The sequence below is a fragment of the Xenopus tropicalis genome, chromosome 8, assembly GCF_000004195.4.
Source record: "Xenopus tropicalis strain Nigerian chromosome 8, UCB_Xtro_10.0, whole genome shotgun sequence".
Lineage (NCBI taxonomy): Eukaryota > Metazoa > Chordata > Amphibia > Anura > Pipidae > Xenopus > Xenopus tropicalis.
Window position 1 is genome coordinate 26,240,572 of NC_030684.2, and position 24,648 is coordinate 26,265,219.

At 46.4% G+C, this 24,648-nt stretch overlaps 1 protein-coding gene across 2 annotated transcripts in view; it reads right to left on the reverse strand.

Moving 5' to 3' along the window:
- Positions 1–4,256, reverse strand: part of iqsec2 (IQ motif and Sec7 domain 2) — a 120,170-nt gene extending 115,914 nt beyond the window's left edge. For both annotated transcript variants that reach the window (XM_002940970.5, XM_004916749.4), the window contains exon 1: positions 3,661–4,256. In XM_002940970.5, coding sequence (XP_002941016.2) covers positions 3,661–4,088 — 428 coding nt within the window. In that variant the 5' untranslated portion in view covers positions 4,089–4,256. The remainder of the gene's footprint in view (positions 1–3,660) is intronic.
- Between the last annotated feature and the right edge of the window lie 20,392 nt (positions 4,257–24,648).

Genomic DNA, 24,648 nt, shown 5'->3' on the forward strand with positions numbered 1-24,648 from the left:
AGTTGCCAAGAATAAGCCTTTCTATAACACACTAAAATTTAACCAGAGGGTGAAACACCCCTTTAAATTACCTGCAACCACTAGAGCAGTACTCCTTCTTACACATACATATAACCCAATTCCCCCTGACTTCACTGAGGGGGATGGAGCCACACCACTAAGAGACAAGTGCAGGGACTAAGGCACCAGTCACCTGCCTTCACCAGACCAATGAGACCCCTCTGAAGATTTGAATCCATGGGTCACAATTGGAGATGTCTTCTCCCAGCCCTTCCAGAGAAATAACCACAATGCCCAACCCATGTGACATCATCCATCACATGACCTGCTCGCTTTATGAGGACCCCCAATAACTAAATGCCACTACTAGCCCCTTAAAGGCGTTGTTCACCTTTCAGTTAAACTTTTGGTTTGTGGTAGAATGGCCAATTCTAAGCAACTTATCAACTGGTCCTAATTATTTATTTTTCTTTATAGTTTTTGAATTATCTGCCTTCTTCCTGACGCTTTCCAACATTCCAAATGGGGGTAACTGACCCCAGCAGCCAAAAATCTATTGCTCTGTGGGGCTGCAATTTTACTATTATTTACTGTTATTATAACTTATTTTTCTGTTCATGTCCTCTCCTATAAACATGTCAGCCTCCTTATCAAACCACTGCCTGGTTGCTAAGGCAATTTGAACCCTAGCAATCAGATAACTGCTGAAATTTCAAGCTTTAGCGCTGCTGAACAAAAAGTGAAATCATTCAAAAGCCACAAATAATACAAAATGAAGACCAACTGCAAATTCTCTCAGAATATTACTCAACATCATACTAAAATTTGACTCAAAGGTGAACAACCCCTTTAAGAATAAGACATTTAAAATATATTGAAACTGCACATCAGTCAGTGGTACTGGGCCCCCCAGCAGTTATAGGTTCTGCTTCCTCTTCCCCCCAAGGCCAGTTATAAGATAATAGGCCAAATGATTTGTCATACCAAGAGATCTATAGAATTCTTGGTTATTTCAAAAATATTAAATGACTCATAGAATTCAGCCATTATCCTCTGGTCCTAGAAGTCCCCCATATGGCCTTGTGCCACCAAGTTTGTCCACGTTTGGGCCCAAACCAGTCTTATTCCAATAGGGTCTGGAAGGGATTCTGATTGGCAGGTAAATGAATAAAGACAACCACACATGACATTGAAACAAACAGACAACACTGGTGCAGTCCAAAGAGATCGGTCTTACAGGTGTTGGCCAGTTTGGCTTCCATGCACGGATCATATAACAGGGCAAAATCATTCATTCCTGTAGCCCCCAAGAAATGCACTGGGTGCAATTCCAGATGCAACAGGTAGCGTGCAGCTGAGGTTACACGGTGAGGCATCTGCCTACAATAAAACCAGCTGGTCAACCACCCCGGCTCAGATCAGACCGTGCCACACACAGAAAGCTGACAGGTATTAGTGGGGCGGAGGGAGGGAAGGAAGGGGTTACTTAAAGCTGCTGCTTAGGTCGGCCTTGGCAGCCCAGCTGGGTGCGCTGCAATCTCAGCTAATTACTGGAGTCACACTGGGCACCCACCACTGCTTCCGACACAGCTGGATACCCCCTGCCGTAAGTGCCTTCCCTGTGTCTACTCCCCAAACGGCTCTGTGAAGTTGGGCCCCAGCAGCGGAGGAAGTTACTCCCCATTTACATTTCCCCACTCCTGCACCCCTCATTTGCCTACTGGCACCGCTACGCCTGGTGCAAAGAGACTCCAGCAATTGCCAGTCTAAGGTTACTCTGCCATGTGACTGCCAAGTAGAAGAGGGGGCACTTGTGCCCTACTATATACAGCTCTGAAATCATAAAGCTCTTCAGCCAATAGGATACTTTACTTACTTAATTCTCACCTCCAGGTAGAACCATACTAAACCCACCCTCACAAGTTAGGATTCTGGAAGTTGTAGTTCAGGTTAACAGGTTAGCAGTACATGCAAGGACCTCTGATGCACTGCACCATTCCGAATGAGTCATCTCAGGTTTGTTCATTATGGGATAGAGCGCCGACATTGGCACCTAGATAATTTGCATTCCGCCTGTGGCCAAGGATATATGCAATTACCACGCTCAAGCCATGCACTGACATTCCTCTACCTCTAAAGGGCGCCACAGAGCCAAAAAATTGGCAAAGGATGTGAAAACAGGTGGTAACAACAACATGTACCTTCAGCAATGGCAGACACAGGGCCGCCTGTCAATGTAAGAAGCTGAAAGCGCCGTATGGAAAAGGTTAGTGACGTCACAATCTGTGGCACCCCCAAACCTACTCCGTGACTGTTAGTATCCAGAGAGCTGTGCCAAATACCACATGCCGTCACAGTGCCCTGTATGCAGCAGTGAGTAATGCATTCCTCTACTCATTGCCTTCCAACCAAGGCTGCAAGTTTGTCACTGGGAGAGATGTCACAAGCAGTGTTCTAAGGCAGTGAGGGGCCTATGTACTAAGCATGGCCTGTCATGAAGGCAATGTGATATCAGTCGCCTATAAAGTCACACTGGGACAGAGCTCTGAGCATAAGGTTTGTGTGAGCCCAAACCCAAGCCCCTGGGCATCATTACCTCCCCTGCAGGGGCTGATCCTGACTGCGAGCAGCTTGCTTACCACAAATTCCATTAGTTGGTATTCACGTATGGAAACCTGCAGCGGTATTCTCTAACCTGGACCACCATCTCTCTCTCAGGGCTGGCCCATTTTATGTACAAAGCTGCAGTTACAGGGCTTTCAGAACCCATGAAGAGCTTTATTCTAGAGCTGCCCAACTTTTAGCCCCTTCCTAGTGTTGTTGAACTACGCATCTCAATAGCTTTGGATCAAGGGGAATGCTGGGAATTGCAGTACAAGGGGCTGCAGATAGGACAGACTTGTGCTATAGCAAACAGCATTTTTAGGCAATATCTGCCCATTTTTCTATGGCATGTCACAGTTCGCCCATTCTTTAGCATGCCGTGCTTTTATCTATTACAGTGAGATTCCTATCATATTGCCCCAATTCACAGACAGAGGAGCAAACCTACAGGCACACATTGAGATTTGCAGATTCCAAAAATATACTTGCACAAGGGCCAATATCTAGACTAGGCAATTTTTCAACCAATCCCCCGTGGCAAAGTGATTCACCCACAGGAATCTATTTGTAGGCAGCGGCTCACAATTCCTGTTACCCCCATGTACCACCAGGATCCGATCTGTAGGCATAGGACTGTCAGGAGATGCCAGTTGGAGCCCAGTGAGTCACATACCTGATTAGAAAGAACCCCTAACCATGACATAGGACCCTGCACAGCCTAAATAAATCATGCCAAGGTTACAGATATATACAAGGTTGGCCATTACTGACCCACTCCTGTCATTGCAGGGATACCCAGCACTGCTCATCAGAGCAATTTGGGGAGCACTGCCCCAAGGCCATGTTTCTTAACCTTGGGTTCCAAGGCACTGCTGACTATAACTCCCAACCCTCTTACACATATAACCAAAAGAAGGGGTGCTGGGAGTTGTAGTCCACAACATGTGGGCCCTATGAGACTCCCCTTTGATATCTCTTAAGCCCAGCACTAGCAAAGACTCCTGACCCCATTCTGTCGCAGCCAGTCGCCTCCCTGTCACTTGCGGCAATACTCACTTTCTTTGCAGGGTGGTGGCCGGGCTGTTGTTAGTGCTGTGCCCTCCGCCAGGGCTGGTGCTGCGGGTGGGGCCCCTGTGAGGGGCCCGGTGGTGTTGGTGGGGCTGCCCATGGTATCCCTGCGGATTGTCCCCACGGTGGTGATGGTGATGCCCGTAGGTGCCGCATCCTCCCCCGCCTGACTCCCCCCGATACTCCGCTCGGTGTTGCTCCCTCTCCACCCGGACCGACTGGTGTTCGCGAAGCTCCCGGTTCTCCTGGCTGACCCGGTCCAACTGCACCTCCAGCTCCTCAATGCGGCGCCGCTGGGTCTCCAGCAGTTTCTGTTGGCTCTCGATGATGTTGTTGAGTTCCAGGAGATACTCCACGGCTCGATTCGGCGACTCCTGCCCGCCGGGGTTGGAGCCCGATCCGGCTCCCCCTTCCATGGCCGCTGGGGGAGCTCGGACGGTGGAGCGATGCTGCGGGGCTACTCAGGGTGGGAGGCCGCCAGGCATGGTGCCGGGGGCGGAGCGCACGATGTTACCGCGGCGGCTGCTGCAGACTCACTGCGCGCTGACAGGCGGGAGGAGCCGTGGGCGAGAAAACCCAAGCGTCACTCCTTCAACAGAGCCAATCACAGGTAAAGGGTGGGCCGCTTGGGCCGGCTGTTCGCTAATCACAACAAGGAGGCTGAGAGTTTAGGGTAGACGCATGGAAGCGCTGCAGCCAATCAGGAGCCTCGGAAGGTTTGGGGGTGAATAGGCGCAGTTTACTTGCAACCTGTCAATGCAAGCTGTTGCGGGGGTGCGTGGGAACTACAATTCCCAGGTTGCTACAGGTGCAAAAGCGTGCTCCCCCAGAATAAAAATGCATAGCCGCAGGGCCCCACGGGCTCCCTAGGAAACACGCCCACTGAAGTTCTGTCTATTCCAGAGTCATAAGGGATAAGGACAGGGCTGCTATTAAATAGCATGGTCTTGGGCCCCATCATTTTTCGCAGAGCCCCCACCCCAAGGGAGCCTGCCATTACCCACCTCCTGGGCAACCTCCTCCTCCATTGCCTAATTCTGACAGGGATGTGGGTGAGGTTGTAACATAATGGGACCTGACTGGGGAGGAGCGTGGGCGTGGTCACCCGTGGATGGGCCTTTTACCCTAGTCTATTCAGTGGTACCCCCCTGGGGTGGGGGCAGGTGGCCCACAGACTTATTTCTGGCTTCCCCTGCCAACTCAGAAGTATAGGGCCTCATGATTTATGATGGTGGCCCTGCAAGAATCTATCAAATGCCACAGTACCAGAGCCACCTTTAGTTTAATGCCAACAGTAGCAACTATGTCTGTGCCCAGTGGCATAACTATAGGGCAACAGGTTCTACAAGGTCCTACAGAGATTAGGGGTCCAGTGTAAACCCACATCCCCCAATCTTGTGATACCCTATTCCCATACCCCCCAACTGTTCCGCTTTTCGCGGGACAGTCCCGGTTTTTACAGCGCGTCCCGCTGTCCCAGATTGTTCAATGAATGTCCCACATTACGGAAATGCAGAACATTCATTAAACTATCCAGGCCAGCGGGATTCGCTGGCTGCAGTCAAACCGCTCCGGCTCCGTCTCTTCTTGCGGCTCCTCGTACGGCAGCGACAGGTCCTTTTATAAGGTTGCGCCCGTGCGTACGTGTGACGTCACACGTACGCACAGGCACAACCTTATAAAAGGTCCTGTCGCCGCCGTACGAGGAGCCGAATAAGGAGCAGGAGCCGCAAGAAGTCTATGGGGGCCGCTATGTATGGGGGAATTTTCTATTGGAGATACTCTCTATGGGGGCAATTGGGGGGCTCTGTGTATGGGGGGCACTGTATGGGGGGACACTGTGTAAGGAGGGCTACTGTGTATGGGGGGCACTGTATGGGGGGGCACTGTGTAAGGAGAGCTACTGTGTATGGGGGCCACTGTGTATGGGGGCACTGTGTATGGAGGGTACTTTCTATGGGGGCACTGTGTATGGGGGCTACTGTCTGTGGGGCAATTGAGGGCATGGTCTATGGGGTCAATTGAGGGCATTGTCTATGGGGGGGTACTGTTTATGGGGGCAAATGGGGCACTGTCTATGGTGGTGCTGTCTATTGGGCCATCGTGGGCACTATTTTAACTAAATGGGGTGTGGCAATTGGGGCATGGCCACATGGTCAAAAAATTATGCCACGCTGCGCGCGCGCCAAGTCTTTTTGTCCCTCTTTTCATTTTTCAAATGTTGGGAGGTATGTATTCCTAGCACCCACATTGTCATTGCATGCAAGCGGGGGGGGGGAACGATGTACTTGGAAAAGAAAAAGGAGTATTAGAGCAAAGAGGTAGGCAGGGGAGAGGCATGTGCCTTGGGCACAGCAGGGGGGGCAACCGAGGAGAGAGATCAGTGGGGGCTTTTAGGCAAAAATGTACAGGGGAGGGGCAGCAGGAGACTTGCCAATCAGGCCCAGACTGGCAATCTGTGTATTCTGGCAAACACCAGAGGGGGATGCTGTAAGATGCCATAGACAGTCACTATTGGGCTCGTGGGGGCTGTTTGGGCCTCTGTGTACTTGGAATGCCAGGGTCTTTTTTGAAGCCCAGTCCAGACCTGGCACCAATACTCCTTAACCCGGCTTAGGATGGTAAGGTAACACCATATACAGCTGCCCAGACTGTTAACGAAGCCTGGTTTAATCATTATAGTCCTGTTTATAGACCTGTTTCCACCTAGTAGCTTTAACATCGGACCGCATCCTTTAACCACATCCTTTCTATCTAACACTTAAAAAACCGAAGTCAATAGTTATGTCCCATATGTCCCCCCCCCCCTCAAGTAACCGATTGGCTACTGACTGCTAACAGCTTAGAGAGCTGTAAAGGAGGAAGTAAAGTTCTGCCCATTATGCTAGACATCTGCCCACTCCAGTCTTTATATATTACATTTTTTATTTTGGGCAATCTATTTTGTCCATTTTCATTTTTACACTGAACTTCTCCTTTAATCAAGTGTTATGCATCCTGAAGATTACACTGATTTCTGTGCAGCCAAGCAGGATGCCTTGAATTGTAACCACTGTAGCACTGAGCAAGTAGCAGTTTATTGTGCCAGTTTGCAGCTGGGGAAGAGAAAATGCAACTGTCTATCATTCCCCTGGCCTTGCTCTGCATCCCATTCCCTGACTCCCAGTCAGCCAAGTTCATAGCAATATATATATATATATATATATATATATATATATATACTGTATATATATATATATATACTGTATAGATATATATAGTAGATAAGGTACCCCCCTGTATTCCTGTATTTTCAAGGAGGTACTATATAAAAGCTTAAAGTAGAAGGAAAGTCATTTTGACATTTTACTGCAGGGCCGCCATCAGGGGGGCACAGGGGGAACAGTTGTCCTGGGCCCAGACGATCATCACTTTAAAGGGGGCCTGGCCATGATACAGTTTTTAAGCACGGGCCCCCTTTAAAGAATTATGGGCCCTTGGGTCATTGGTGGTCAGTGGGTAATTTGATTGGTTGTGCCAAGTGCGTACGTGTGACGTCAGTACGCACGGGGCACAACCTTATAAAAGAGTGGATGCAGTGGGGAGCCAAGGAACAAGAGGGTGCAGCGGGAGGAAGCAGGCAGACGCAGGAGGAGGGTGCTGAAGGGGAGCTGGAGGACCCTGGGGGGGCCCTGGAGGATGCTAGGGGGGAGCTGGAGGATGTTGGGGAGGATGCTGGGAGGGAGCTGGAGGATGCTGGAGGGAGCTGGGGGATGTTAGGGAGGATGCTACAGGGGAGCTGGAGGATGCTGGAGATGATGCTGGGAAGGAGCTGAAGGATGTTGGGGAGGATGCTGGGGGGAGCTGGAGGATGCTAGAGGGGAGCTGAAGGATGCTGGGGAGGACACTGGGAGGGAGCTGGAGGATGCTGGAGGATGCTACAGGGATGATGGGGAGGACGGTGGGAGGGAGCTGGAGAATGTTGGAGAGGATACTGGGGGAGCTGAGTGGGGAGTGAGTTTTATGAATCGTTATGGGAAGGGGGAGAAGGAGAGGGCAGAGAGGAGAGAACTGAGCAGACTCTGGCCCCAGGAATGGAGGATTTTTCTGAGAGAGGAAGTTAGATACCCTAAAAACATGTTTACAAAAAAGGAGACAAGAAATCCTGTGTTTCTTTTGACAGAGGACTCAGTGCAGCTTTTCCTTGAGTGCTTATGAGTGTATTTACATAGACATTTCTGGTAAAACTTACTTCGTTTTTACCTTTCCTTCTCCTTTAAAGGGGCAGTACACGCCTAAATATTTTCAAACCTAAGCAAAAATGCTAGAACTCATTTTGAAAATATATTCTGCCTATTATTTTAAAGGGATAGTTCACCTTTAAATTTTATTAGTATAATATAAAGAGTGCTTTTCTGAGACAAATTACAATCAGTCTTAATTTTTTTATTAATTGCAGTTTTTGAATAACTTAGCTCTTCCCTCTAAGGAAATAAACAGAGATAATGAGCTCTGTATAAACAAGCCTCATCACTTTGTTGCAACTGTTTTGATTTAGAGCTAAGCAAAAGTCCGTTATAAGGTGTTTATTCATATCTGATAAATATTTGATATATACAAGAGTTCCATGACCATATAAAGCAGCAGTTTTCAGTTTAAGTCCCACTTGAATGTCTGACCCTTGGCCAGGCTCCCCTTTAGATGTCATTCATTTAATCAATCAGCCGTAGTTCAAAGCATATCTAAGGCAGCAAATAGATATTCAATCCCAATCTCACCCAAACTGACCATTAAGCTGGGCTTGTAGGTGTATCAAGCAGTGATGTGGGGGTCAAAAGCCTTTTAACCTGTCCTCATATATAGGTACCCACTGGCCCATGCCAAGGATGTCAGCTTTAAGGGGTGCAGCCCACTGGTACCAATATATTATGTAGACACCCATGGGCTGCCACCCTATGCACAGGCTGAGGCGGGTACCTTGTTCTTTGGCAATCAGCACATGTACATTAGGCAAACTGTGCTACACATTCGCCTGTTGCCAAAGGTGGTGGGGGGGGGATCAGAAGTCTGGTGCCTATAGATGCAAAGGACAGAAATACAGCCCTGTACTTGTGACTGACCCACCCATCTCTGATTTCACTGGAGGTTTTTTGGGTTTACCTGTTTTGGTTGTCTACCAGCCCAACACCCTCAAATAAAAGTCACCCAAACACTTTTTCTTATGCTGGTTCTGACTCCAGAAACAATTTAGCAGAAGTCAGCTGATCCAGTGGCCACCCCTCTCTCCTGCTCCACGCTTACAACTTTAAGGAGCGGGTGTCGGAGCGGGTACAGAGAGGGCCGCAGTGCTAATGTGCTCTCTGCACTAACAGAGCCAAGTTTTCATTTAAAAAAACAAAAGTTACCATAGGCGGCTTTTTGCCACCTGATGCATGGTTTTCACCCTGCCTCATGGAAGGGGCAGCCCTGAGCCAATCAACACACCCCTGAAGGGTCAGAACCAGGGTACGGGAAAACAAACATTGCTTTCAATGGTAACTTTTCTAAATAACTGTTAAAGCACTTAAAACCACTGAAAATGTTTGACAAATGTATATTGGAAACTTAGCATAGAACGACAATTACTGTCAGATTTAGGGTGGAGTTCCTCTTTAAGGGCTAAACATTCATGAACAAAAAACCTTGCTTGCTGGGTGCCCTTGAGAAATGACATTGAGTCGCCTTCTTCAGAGAAAGATATACAATTTAGATGAAGAACTTTTCACTTCACTGTAAACAGATTATGTGGTTGTGCCCTGGAATATCCTGATATTTGGGGAATTGTTGTTGTTTAGTTCAGCTAACCCCTCTATTTCCACAGGCTATTACCCACACTGCTACTATAGGCACCATCTCTCCCTACTATACCTGCTATCCCACAGTCACAGTCCCTTCCCAGAGGCTATTATCCCCCCACTGTTACTATAGACACCATCTTTCCCTACTATACCTGCTATCCCACAGTCACAGTCCCTTCCCAGAGGCTATTATCCCCACTGTTACTATAGGCACCATCTCTCCCTACTATACCTGCTATCCCACAGCCCCAGTCCCTTCCCAGAGGCTATTATCCCCACTGCTACTATAGGCACAATCTCTCCCTACTATACCTGCTATCCCACAGCCACAGTCCCTTCCCAGAGACTATTATCCCCCTATTGCTACTATAGGCACCATCTCTCCCTACTATACCTGCTATCCCACAGCCCCAGTCCCTTCCCAGAGGCTATTATCCCCCCCACTGCTACTATAGGCACAATCTCTCCCTACTATACCTGCTATCCCACAGCTACAGTCCCTTCCCAGAGGCTATTATCCCCCCACGGCTACTATAGGCACCATCTCTCCCTACTATACCTGCTATCCCACAGCCACAGTCCCTTCCCAGAGGCTACTATCCCCCCTGCTACTATAGGCACAATCTCTCCCTACTATACCTGCTATCCCACAGCCCCAGTCCCTTCCCAGAGGCTATTATCCCACTGCTACTATAGGCACCATGTCTCCCTACTATACCTGCTATCCCACAGCCACAGTCCCTTCCCAGAGGCTATTATCCCCCCCACTGCTACTATAGGCACAATCTCTCCCTACTATACCTGCTATCCCACAGCCACAGTCCCTTCCCAGAATCTATTATCCCCCCCACTGCTACTATAGGCACCATCTCTCCCTACTATACCTGCTATGTCACAGCCATCGTCCCTTCCCAGAGGCTATTACTACCAAGGTAATATAGAAGGTGCTGCAATGAGTAGTTAGACAAGATACCAATTGATGGCTTGTTATCTCACTTTTCTACACTCACACTTTTCTGTTGTCCCACTACATGCAGTATATGAACAGATATTTCTGGACTCTATAAGCATTTTAATTGTATCACCCCCCCCCCTTTTTTTTCTTCTCAGCCCCAGCTGCCTGCATGCCTTCTCTAGCTACTCTATGTCCTATACTCATTACATTGCACTAATCTCTGGGAGAAGGCACAGAGTAGTACAATGTGCTAACTCCCACATGCCTGCAGAAAAGGGAGGGGAAGCCAGGGGTGTGAGAGAAGTGAATAAAAAAAAAAAAAGAGTCTGCACCCACCCACACGCTGGCAGAAAGGAGCTCTGCATAAATGTTTGCTGTGAGTTTACAGAGTAGTGGAACCTAGGCCTCCAACAAAGGGTTAAAGCCCTCTGTCTGTGACCTCTGCACCTCTGTCATCTATAGACCACTAGCCAACCCCCATACCTATCAATCTATGACCTTTACACTATGAAACCTCACAACTACCAATTCTCACACCTAGTGAGTACTGGGGACCCTTGAGCTTACTGGATCACCTGACCGCAAGGGCTTGTCACCACTGAGCAGCTCCCATTGCCTATAACACCTGCCACCCCTGCCCCACAGCCCTGACCCTTAGCTGCCTGACACAAACATTGTGCCAACCTCTGGCCATGGACCAACCAGAATTTCTCCCAGTAGCATGATAGGCCAGTCTGACCCTGTCCTTGATCTTTTGACCATGCCCAAACACCTACCAATCCATGACTTTTGGACCATCCACAACCACTGACAGCCACCAATCTATGATAGCTCCCATTCTGACCTATACAGTTAATGTTGTAAATACCCATCCATGACCTGGAGTTAGCAGCAGGAAAGGTGGCAACCCTACTATTATCAGGGCTGCCACCAAGTGGTTATAGGTTTTAGGGGTACCATGGTAGAGGTGGGGCCCCATACAATAAGAAAGGGCCATTTGTGAGTTAGAAAGTGGGTAGGTGCTTATGGGAGGAGTGGGCAGGGTTTGGGTGCCATATGGTGTATAATTGGCAAGCAAGGGGTGTGGCCACCAGGTCCGGACTGGGATTCAAAGTAGGCCCTAATATTTAAAGTATACAGAGGCCCCAATAGCCCCCACAGGCCACTAAATAGAGTCTGTCTATGTCTTCTTACAGCAGTGCCTCTTGCATTTGCCAGAACTCATAGGTTGCCAGTCTGGGCTTGGTGGCCATTCATGCACAGGACAGATGAGAGCTAGGCAATATATACAAAGGTAGCCTAATATACATAGGTAGCTTAGCCAGCTTACAGTCAACCTCAGTCCCTACCTCACCTTTTTACAGGCACCTTCATGCTTAATAAATACTCCTCTGCGATCACCTGCATCATTGCAATGGACTGGCCTCGCAGTTACCCGATACAATCTCATCAAGCTAAATTCACATGTTTAGTAGCATTCCTGCACCAAGCGCACACACATGCACACACACACGCTTGTCTGTGAGTAATGTATCCCCGGAGAGTACATTAGCATTGCAGATTCTCACATGCGAGCACTACATCCCTTATCCTACGCGCTGCAGTACAGCCCAACCGCCCAAACCAAGCTCTGCCTTAACTCACACTGACTCACATCATATAATAGCCCCCTGGGCTGGGACCATGTGAAGGGCCTGCTCCACAGTAGGAACCTACAGTGCATAAAGGCTGCGAGGAGATGGCCAGAGACTATGCAGTGACATGGAACAATCACACCGGGAATTGGATGTGACCTTTACAGGCTGTAATTACTGCTAAATATGTGCGGCAAGGGGAGAATGTGAAGGGCAGGTGGAGGGCTGGATGGAGAGGGAGAGACGCAGGGGGCTGCAGGGCTGACCCTACTCTTCCAATATTAAATAAAACTGCAATATCTTTAGGATTTTATTATTTTATTAATGAAGGCTTGATGGGAAAAGGAAACAAATATATAGTAGCTAAGGATGGATTAAGACTCGTCTGTCAGGTCCAAGCACTGAGGGGGTTCAATCATTTCTGTAGAGGCAGAGTTTGTGTCCATGCGTTAGAGATTAGGAAGGGTAGTGACGGCAAACTGCACTGTGCCAGTAAAGGTGCCAATGCTCATGGAATGAATAGTGAGGAATCATTGCCCTACACCATGGTACTGCTAGCAGTGGTGCTTCTTTATTCATTATAGGAATAACAGGGACCTGAACCTCAGCTTGTCTTGAACTTCAGTTTCCTTCTAGAGCTGTGATCCCCAACCAGTGACTCCTGAGGCAACCCTTTGGATGTTGCTCCCAGTGGCCCTCAAAGCAGGTGCTTATTTTTTCATTTCTGGTTAGGAGGCAAGTTTTGGTTGTATAAAAGCCCAGTGTAATTGCCAAACAGAGCCTTCCAGTCAACATAGGGGCTAATAATAGCTCTTATTGGCACCTCCAGGAATTTATCTCATGTTTGTGTTGCTCCCCAACACTTTTTCCATTTGAATGTGGCTCACGGGTATAAACATACCATACATAAGTGTTCTGGGCATACTGTTACTGTAAGGGAAATGACACCTCCTGCCCATATGTAAAAATACAAATATGCAGAGAAGGAATGTTATGGGCACACAATAAGCTATACCCACATACTGTACTGTCTAAGGGAAACAATATGGCACCTCCCTCCCATATGTATAAATACAAATATACAGAGAAGGAATGTTCTGGGCACACCATAAGCTATACCCTCATACTGTACTGTCTAAGGGAAGCAATATAGCTCCTCCCTCCCATATGTATAAATACAAATATACAGAGAAGGAATTTTCTGGGCACACAATAAGTTTTACCCTAATATACCCACCTAATATACTCCCCCATAAGTATAAATACAACTGTCCATGCAGTAAGCTATTATATTATAGTTTTTAGGTAGATAAATAATACTTAGAAAGACAGCATCTAATATGAAAACCTTGGGGGATTTTTAATATAATGATGCTTTTAAAGACAGTAAAAAAAAAATGTTAAAATCCAGTTTAAATTTTCCTAATGCCTGGAAGTCGCTTAATGAAATTGCTTGAGGATCCTGTGACTTTGATATAAAGCCTTTAACGAACATCGTAGGAGTTGAACAGCTTTTATTGCCTGTCAGCTTCTCCATTCTCTCCCCCCTTCAAATAAGTTGGTTGTAAGATAAGGAATCTTTGGTATCCCACTGAGTAATTAGAGCCTGGCGAGTACATTGCTCTTATTCACCATAAAATCAGACATTGTCACAACACGACTTGCTTTTTGGAGACTTCTTCATTCCAAATACAGCTGCGCAGTGAATACCTACTGTCTTCTGTAGATGTACTGTATGGATGTGAATATGCCACTGGGATTATTAACAGTAAGGAAAGGGTTTGAAAATATTGTCGGATGAGGACTGCATCACTACCAGGTCTCCATAGGCCCCCATTATGATCTGACTGTTGACACTGTGTTGGTGGCTTAATCAAGTAAAGATCTGCTCACGAGCCAGCCTCACTAGGGCTGCCACCCAGCCAGTATTTAACCAGCCTAACCATTAAAACACCTACCATCCTACCATGTAAGCCAGTGCCATTCAGTGGCTACTAAACCTAATAAAGTGCTGACTTGCATAAAAAAGGGCATTGACTCAAGGAATGAAAACATAATTTTGCCTCTTTATAGGTCCCTGGTAAGGCCTCACCTTGATTATGCAGTGCAGTTTTGGGCTCCAGTCCTTAAGAAGGATATTAATGAGCTGGAGAGAGTGCAGAGACTGCAACTAAACCGTTAAAGGGGATGGAAGATTTAAGCTATTAGACTGTCAAGGTTGGGGTTGTTTTCTCTGGGAAAGACGCTTGTGAGGGGACATGTGAGTGTATAGATAAGTCAGTATAGGTTTTGTGTGCTGGGTTCACTTGGACGGGTTGAACTTGATGGACTTTGGTCTTTTTTCAACCCAACTTAACTATGTAACTATATATTAGTAAAGGAAGATGGCAGCTCTCATTAGGATTGCCATCGGTAGTTGCCAGTAAATTTGCAATACCCTTAATATTAGCCCCCAGCCCCCCCGAACCACCCCAATCTGCCTAGATCTTACCTTATTTCTTCCCACTGTCATAGCGCTACCCATTTTATGCCATCATTACACCCATTTCACAACATCATCCTGCCCCCTTTCGTGTTCCGACCCCATCTGCCAGTAAAAACTCTTTAGAAAGGTGGAAGCCCTAGCTCTCTTGTGAATAAACATGGCTGCCATTAAAGAGGACAGGTGTGAGGCCTCATGGCTGAAAGAGTCCCAGCTAGAATGGAAAGTCCAATTTCTGGACTGCAAAAGGGTCTGGGCTTGTAAAAGAAATGTACATGTATTTTAAATTCAAGACCTCATTCTGCTGCTGCAAAGGCGAAAAGAACTGGATGTATATGGGTATGGTTGGGTGGGTCGACTGCATGACCAGGTTGGCACAGAAGGCCCTGCAAGTGAGGTTAAAAGCCCAGGGCCCCACGGTTATGGCCCAGGTTAACAGCATATTATGGGGCTCCATTTTTTCAAACAGTGACCTGGTGTATAAATTCAAATAAAAATAGGAAAGGTAGTTCCCTCACATAGGGACTAAGAAGGAACAATGAGGTTCTATTTAAATACACATTTAGGAAAGGAATGTTCTGGACACACAATAACCATTACTTTCTTCCTGTACTGTTCTCAGTCTATATGGCAGCTCTCATCTATCTGTATAAATACAAATATAAGAAGAAGCAACTTAGTGCATCTAATTGCACTCTCACAGGGGGGAAATGGTTTATTTATATGGTACATATTCCATTTCCTTGCCGGAGTAAAAAGCAGAATAAGCTGTATTGACAGTTCTCTAACCAGCCCTCAGAGAACCATTTACCAGCCTGGAGTTTCAAATGACTGTCTGCTTGTACAAAGGTGAGATGATTAAATAACCACCAGGGGTTAAATTTGTTTGAATTATTACATTTTCCTAAATCCCGGGCTGCTGGCGGCTCTGTTAAAATTTATTTCAGAGAATTTGGATTCCGTATAAATTCTATCTATTACCCCATACAGTATTTAATTAAATTGGCCTAATTTCTATTGATATATTCAGCTGGAGCTGAGAACGTTGCATTCCACTAAAAGCTGCAGCAGCAAATGGAATTGCAGGCAGATTAATTATAGGTGATAATGACTTACTGTCCTAATCGTAGCCATGCGATTGCCTCACCATCAGGTAGCAGGGGTGGGTCCCCTATGCCCCCTGGCCCTAGCCAGTAAAACACCTTCTAAAACCGGGACCAGTATTATAAATCCTTGTGTATAAACTTATAATGCCTTTTTATTGTGGCCTGCCCAGTTAAGAACAAATCTAAGGACTCAATCTACTCTACCCCCCTGTGTCATCACTCTGCCCCTGTAAATAACTGCATGTGGCAACCCTAGTTGGACCTTGTGACTAGTTTAGCCTGTCACCCACTCCCAGGGCTACTGGGATGTGCTATAAGAGCCATGTGGCAGTAGGGGACCCAGACATCCCATGGTCCAAATGCAGTCCATGTAAAGGGTTGGAGTTTGCCTCAGAAATAGGCAGTGTTTGCCCATGTTGTGGGATTAATGGAGCATGACTGGGAGGATAGGGATTTTTTAAAAATTTCTTTCCACTAAGTTGGCAAGGGCCATTCCCCAGGGGGTTCTCAAGGCAGAGGACCATGCTAACTAGTAGTATGAGGTCCATTTATTTGTAAAGGCAGTCCTGCCCTCCCCTGTATCTGGTATATTAGCCTGAATCCACCCACAGGTCTGGGCTATTCCACAGTTAGGTCTGATCAGTCACAAATTAACTGAGTAAGAGACAAAGAAATGAGGCAATGGCGTAATACAGGGGATACAGAACCCGTGGCCATGGTCATACCCTCATATCAAGCTCATGCACATGGATCTGTCAAGCAACAATGACAGCAAAATGCGTCACTGTGCGCTTGATTGGGCGGTTGCGAGTGCAGAAGTAGGCATAAATAAGGTCTTGCAGATCACTGCCTCTCCTCCTTCTGGCCATGTTCTAATGTGCTGGCTTAATTAGCAAAGAGAGAGGTCACTGGGAGATTTATGAATCACGGTGCATTCCAATGATGGAAGAGACATCCTGAACATTTCCTGTTTTTCTGCATTGCTAAAGGGATCCTATTCACTGACATTTTCCCAAATGGGCTCTGTACAGGGGAATACCTATGTTAGGACTGTTCTATGGGGACATTGTGTGCAGGCCCAGTGCTCTGTGTCTTTATTATTCTATATTGGCTCTGTCAGTGTACTCGGGCTCCATAGTGCACACCAGGGGAGCCACCAATGAAAATCAGAGATTGCTAAAAGAAAATATGGGTCAATAATAAACATGTTCATTGGACAAAGTGCAATTTCTAAATAAAACTGCACATTTTTTACCCATAACGCAGCATTTTGTAGCTGTGCTCCAGGTGATCTTTTGCTACTTAACAATTTATTTTTCTGGAATGACTCAAGTTTCAATGGGGATCATTACTTACAACGGATATTAGTGCTTAGTGTTGCTGCTGAGCAGCACTGAGCACTAATGCCCGTTGCAAATAACCTCTGCCTCTAAATATATTGGGGACCAAACCCAAATCTAGAATATTCTATTTACCAACTCTGGTCAAATATACAGGTATGAGATCTGTTATCCAGAGTGCTTGGGACCTTGGGTTTTCCAGATAACTGTAATTTAGATCTTCATACCTTAAGTCTACTAAAAAATGACTGTAACATTAAATAAACCCAACAGGATCCTCCAAAAAGGATTAATTATATCCTAATTTGGATCAAATACAAGGCACTGTTTTATTATTACAGAGAAAAAGGAAATCATTTTTAAAAATTTAAATTATTTAATTATAATGGAGAAATAACCTTGCTGTGGATCCTATACCTGTATGCCATTACAAACTGATTGGGTCAAGCTGACACCAGTGTACCACTGACCAGAGGTTTATAAGGGTGGGTCGTCACAGATTTCAGAGTTCATTCGTTAACCGACAAGGGTACATGGTCCCTTCAGGATTAAGAAGCCTAACGTGGAACTGACCTGAGCTGATGTGGAATAAGATCTCGCTTGGAGAGTCAGGCAGTCACTGAAGAAATTATTACACCACGTGGCTGTTGGAACCTGCACAAGAAGATTAATAGCCGGTAATCCTAATGCAGTATATTAGACTTCAGTTAATGCAAAGCCCGTTTCAAAGGCGGACAACCTAGGGTGAATGACGCAAAAAGATTGAATCAATATCAAAAATGGAAAGATAATATTAACGGATTTAAGGGAAACCAGCTTAAGGTATCTGCCTAAGAATACATACCTGCATTAAATTATAGCGCAAATAAAACAATCCACAAGTTTGCCTTAATGCCTTGGCCACACTGATGTTTAAGGTGCCCATAGTGGCCCTGTGTGAAGTAGATAACATCAGTTAAGTGCAAACTACATGGAGCACGGTTAGCCTGGCCTGCAGCGATACTGGGATATATACCCTATTGTGTCCCTATTGTTTGAGCTTTAGTAAACATGTCCCACTTTGTTTGCTTTATGTAATGCTTATTGATGTTCCTGAAGAAAAGAACTGGAAGACCTATGTTTGCTACTTTCATAGTGGTCTAGATCCAGTCCAACAAATGTCTATGGGTCATATTGTATCATATTAAAATAATGGCCCCTGAGGTTATGAGGGCATTGGCCCATCCTTGTGGTAGAAAAAATGCTTGTGGGTGCTTAAGGCCTAGTAATTAAGTAGCGGAGGAGGTTCAGTTGCCCTTTAATCTGCATTATTAAGCTAAGCAATACATTTTATTGGTGGTAAGGGACAAGAACAGTTTGTATTTGCAGCTACGTGCAGCTGGGCTCAGTGATAAGTGCACATTCCTTCTGTTCTATGAAGATGATTTCCAAAGCAGTGGTGGCAGAGCAGGAAAAAGCACTGTTCCCCAAGGGGCAGATCATCACATGATGTATCGGAAGGAAGGCACAATTGCTCCAGAGGAAGAAAGAAAAGGAACTAAGATGTGTGCGCTCAGGGCTGTGTTATGTGGTGGGACAAACATACTTTGTAGAGGAAACAATTTGAGATGCAAAAATCTGCACATGGCCCAACACCCCCCCCCAGTCCTCTGCAGGGCCAGCTGTAGAACTGAAGCCATTGGCTCTTGAACTTGTAGGGGGGTGACCAGGACAGTGGATGGGGGGCACTACCTAAAGTCTATTAATGATCTGGGGTGAATTATGTATTGTCCTAGAAAAAGCTGAAAACTCAGCCCAGGCAGACACTGTGAGCTATACTGTCCCACCCACAAAGAAGTAAGGAGATCGCACCACCATTATTACCCACCCACTTTTTTAATCCCAAATCCATGTACTACGGGATGTTATGAGTCTCGTGTGACTCCCCATAAACTTCATTAAAGGGGCCTATCACCCTAAGAAAAAAATTCAAATACTTTTCTATCAGGTTAGTCAAACATAAACTTCCCTTACACTATATAAACTATTTAAATCTTGTTTACTTCAGTCTTGGAATTACACAACTACAGCAAGCACCTCAGCAGTTGTCAAGTTTGCTTCCTTAATAATTATGTCGGACTGGGGTGGCCAGTTGCCTCTTCCTCAAGTACCCACTGTTCCAACTTCAGAGGACCCCTTGTCATGAACCGTCACCACTTTGCATGCCATTGCACCGCCTACCTACACAGGGTCGGACTGGCCAACCATGCTACCGGGACAAAACCTGGTGGGCCCTGAACTTGTTGAGCCCTACTACCTGCCCGCTCTGCCCGCACTCCACTGCTAACTTAGTGTGAAAAAAAAGATTGCCTTGTGTTTCAAAGTGGAACACACGGCCATATTTATTTTTTCACAGTAAGTAAGCAGTGCAGAAGCAGGAGCTTCTGAGGAGCTGGGGGGGCGGAGAGGGGAAAAGCGGTTGACCATTGAATCGGGTATCTGGTGGGCCCCGGGTACCCCAGTCCGACTCTATACCTACACAAGTCAAAGTCTGCGACACAATCCAATCCCACCAACTGGGACAGGCAGTACCACCCACCAGGCTTTTTTCCAGTATCAATAGGTTGTAGTATATAGAGCCAGCGCTCAAAGTACAGGAAAAAGAAAAATCACAAATATATATATATTTTTTTTCCAGTTGGTCCCTGTCTATTTTTTAAAGCTTACTGAATAACAATAATTAGATCAGTGTTTTTCAACCTTTTTTGGGCAAAGGCACACTTGTTTCATGAAAAAAATCACGAGGCACACCACCATTAGAAAATGTTAAAAAATTTAACTCTGTGCCCAGCAGCAGTGCCCCCCTAGTACACTGGTGCCCAGCAGCAGTGCCCCCCTAGTACATTGGTGCCAAGAGCAGTGCCCCCCTAGTACATTGGTGCCAAGAGCAGTGCCCCCCTAGTACATTGGTGCCCAGCAGCAGTGCCCCCCTAGTACATTGGTGCCAAGAGCAGTGCCCCCTAGTACATTGGTGCCAAGAGCAGTGCCCCCCTAGTACATTGGTGCCAAGAGCAGTGCCCCCCTAGTACATTGGTGCCAAGAGCAGTGCCCCCCTAGTACATTGGTGCCAAGAGCAGTGCCCCCCTAGTACATTGGTGCCCAGCAGCAGTGCCCCCCTAGTACATTGGTGCCAAGAGCAGTGCCCCCCTAGTACATTGGTGCCCAGCAGCAGTGCCCCCCAGTACATTGGTGCCAAGAGCCAGCCCCCCTAGTACATTGGTGCCCAGCAGCAGTGCCCCCATAAGTCAGTGTGCCCCGTGGCCCCCCCTAATACATTGGTGCCCAGCAGCATTTTACTTCTGCTCTTCGGCGGCTTCAGCAGCATCTTCCCCTCACGCGCGCCGCCTCTGCACTTCTGCCTACACGCGACCGCACACAGGCCCTTTTATAACGTTGCGCCCCGTGCGTACTGACGTCACCCGTACACACGGGGCGCAACCAATGACAGGGCCCGGATTTTATTAAAGGGCTACTAAGAAAAACTGTAGCATCGCCGGGCCCCCTTTGAAAGTAAAAATTGCGGCCCTGCCTACGGCACACCAGGCAACATCTCGCGGCAGGAACAGTGGTTGAAAAACGCTGAATTAGATAACATAGAATGCTATGGGCTGATGTTTATACCTGTGTTTATAGGGATACCTCAGGTGCCAGCATGGGTACCTTTGGGGGTGCCATTAGACCATCCACCTTCTTATCTCATGCTCCATTACAGTGCAATATATATTTCATCAGATTGTCTTTTTATTTTTCAAGTGCCCTGTTTTAAATGTGCCACCTATATAGCAGTGACATATTGTCTAAATCATGTGTCAGCTTCGTGCAATTCTCCCACTGCTGAACTGGGCCAGGGAAACCATTATTGTAATGTGCCTTTCCAGGAACTCTCATTTCCTGTCTCGCTTCCCACCAGGGATGCCCTGAATCCATCCTTCATGCATAAACTGTCCAGATCCCGGTATTTTTTTTTGCTTGCAGGACTCAATGCTTTGTGTTCAGCTACAGCAACTAAAGCAACCAAAGATGATTGATTCTGTTTAGATTAGTATCCAAATTAGAGTTTAGATTTAATTTGGAAATGAGATGACTACATAGCTGCTAAGGTCAAAGGCTGTTAAACAGCGGTGTACCAAGAACCTCAATAGCCACTCTAGTTGGCCAACTTATGCCCATCTGAGCCAGGTGCCTCTAAGGATTTTTTTGCAGGGGGCGCAGGAGGGCATAACTTGGCCAACTAGAGTGGCTATAGAAGAAGCAGGCTTTGCGTTATGTGTCCCTTGTCCCCCAGGCCCCTTGTGAACACGGGGTCTGCTTCCTCTATAGTTATGCCACTGCTGTTGAAGGGTATTCTGGAAGGTGAAGTTTAACAGCATTTGGCTTCAAATTGGATTATATTATGTCCTTGGCCGCACACACTAAAAAGGAGAGTCTCAGGATTGGACTGGCTGGCACTGTCTCTATCTAATTGCTGTGTTAATGGCGCTGGGACAGGTCTGGACTTTAAAATAGGCCCTGGCATTTCAAGTACACAGAGGCCCAAACAGCCTCCCACTGGCCCAATATATAATATATGTCTATGACATCTTACAGCAGCCCCTCATTTGCCAGAATCCCCAAATTGCAAGTTCGGGCCTGAAATGGGATGTCAAGTTCTCAGGTAGGCCCTTAAAAAGCCTAGGCTGCCACAGGAGAAACTTGCTAATCCAGAATACAGAACTGGACCCAATAACCCAAGGAAAAACTCTCACAACTGACATATTCCCTAAAGTGACAGTCAAGAATTACCTGGGGGCAGGTTAATCATGTTGATGATGACCATGAGGGCAGGGGGTGAGACAGGAACCATTTAAGGAAAGCAGCAGGTATCAGTTAGGTCTGAACCGGGATTCAAAATAGACCCTGGCATTTCAAGTCAGAGAGGCCCAACCATCCCAATAAATAGTGAATGTCTTTGGCCACTTACAACAGCCCCTCTGGTATTTGCCAGAATCTACAGATTGCCATACTGGGCCTGATATCTGTGTGTGCATGAATGTGGGATAGGGGTTCTGGCACTGTGACCTGAGTCCAAAATTTGTAACTTGGCCAATGGGGCAATAGTTATGTCACTGGGCACCATACACCATCTCTCAAAACAACAACCAATTAGATGCCACAAGGCTACATTTGCCCTAATTTTTGAACATACCATAACCAATCTGATGCCTGCTTTCATTGTTCCAACCTTGATAGTAGAGTATAAGTGCACTGCTGATTGCTTACTGTGGTAAGATGACCAGGTACATACCCGCCACCCTGCTTTGCCCCCTTCCCTACCTGCAGTGGGTTAACTTACCTTCTGACCCTGTGACCCACAAAACCTGAAGTTACACCACTGCAGGGATCATCCAGGTAAGAGTAAAAAAAATAGCATTACAATTGGGGGTGTGAGGTCAGGAGTACTTCCACACCTGTGCTGGATACCCAAGTAGGGTACCCGCGGACCACCATCATAGAGAATCAGGGACTTTATGCCTGAAACCTAAACACTTTGTGGGTATTCTGCGGGTATCCATGGGTACTCAACCCAATGCAGGACATTACCCCAAAGTATTGTACCCATTCAGTTATGTTACCATTATAAATGTGTAGCCTCCACCAAATACACACAAACACACCCATAAGAATAATCACAGATAAAGTCCACAAAGTCTTAAATCCAGCACCGTGAACTGTCCGACAGCATCTCTGAATATCAGCGTGGTACTCAATTCCATAGTAACGGCTGATGTGTAACATGGCCGTATTACAGCCATAATAGTACTATAATAAATGGCAAAGGGTCAGTAAGTATTTTATGGGAGTGTGCATATGCATTCTGCTGAAATCATTACATTTCCCCAGTGCTTGAATAAGGTGTCTGTTACATGAGCACCATCTAGGGGCAATTCTAGAGAAGGCACTGCAGTGGGCAAATTAGAATGACTTTGCTTTCAAGGTCAGCTTCGATGCCTGTGGATTTAACTCCTTTTACCAACTTTCTAAAGAAAGGGAAGAATAAAATTTTGACATCTTGGCTCACTCTACACATTTCACACTGTAGGGTAACAGGAAATTCCACTTTTCAATTAACTTTCAGGATGATGGAGACAATGACCTTCGTCGCAATTCTGCAATGAGATTTTTTATGGCTTTTGAGTCATTCGGCTTGGCTTTTTGTTCTTTACCATTGGCAATAAAAATCCATCTTCCTAAGCATCTACTTCCTGCTCGCTGGGTTCTCTGACCTGAGCATGCAGATGGAATTGGAAATTTCAATTTGGATCGATGCAGAACTGAAATGCAAGTCATTCACTCACCCAAAAATCACAGATATTGGTACTATACTGATATATAATTGGCTAGTAACTGTTGAAGATCCCATTTTATAATTTCCCAACCACTGTCATTGTTTGTACTTGCAAATTCTATTTATAACTGTTATCTGTATCCTGTTTTTTTCCCTATGTTTTCATTTACATACAGCTTGTACTTCTCTTACATATAGTCAATCGGGGCCACTTTAAAGTACCAATGGGCCCAGGGCAAAGATTGCGGAGGTGCAACGTTTCGGGGCAAAGTAACCCCTTTATCAAGGGCCAGTTACCAGGGGCGGCAAAAAAGCTGCCTGATGCTAACATCAGTTTTCATGTATTAAAATGAAAACACGGCTCTGCTAGTGCAGAAAGTGCAATATCGCCCTCTGCACTAGCAATGTGCCCGCTCCGATGCTTAAAATGTAAGCGCAGAGCCAGGGCCAGATTTGTGGGCAGGCCACAAAGGCCCGGGTCTAGGGTGGCAAGGTTATGGAGGCAGCTTTCCGCCCGCTGGCTGCATCTGCACTGGGGACTGGACAGGAGATATTTCCAGGAGTCCCAGGGAAATGGTGGGGGCGGCTTGAGCATAGAGGAAGCGAGCATGAAGGAGGCAGGGGAGGGTGTAAGTGTGCAGGGGGGTGGGGTTACAAGGGGGCTAGGGGTGCACCACATCCTTAGCTCCCAAATGTCCTGATTTTCGCAGGACAATTCCTCTTTTAACAGCTCAGCCCATAGTCCTGAATTCTTAATGAAAAGTCCTTAACAGCTCAGCCTATAGTCCGGATTCTTACTGAAAAGTCCTTAACAGCTCAGCCTATAGTCCGGATTCTTACTGAATGCTAAAAAAGATACAATCTTAATGAAAATGTAGCTTTTGGCAGAGAGCCCAGAAGTCTTAACAAGCTATCGCTGCATTTAGATACATTGTTTCTCACATTTAATTAAATAAGTGGGCTTTTGGCAGGGAGCCCAGAAAATTAACAAGCCACACCTGCAATTAGATACAATTGTAACTAATAAGCTATACAGGTCTCTTGGGGGAACTGAACCTTGCATCTTAAAGGGCAATTTCAGCTTTTTTAGAAAAACTGTAATAACACATAAAATAAGACCCCAGAACCCCAGATGTGTTCAAACTTTAAATAACCTGACAAATTTAGTCAAAATGTTGGGAGGTATGCCACAAGTAAATCCAGCCCTAAGCGGAGCGGGACAGCAGAGGGGGCAGCATTGGGTGGGACAGAAAGTGGCTGGCCCCCACAACTGCTTTAG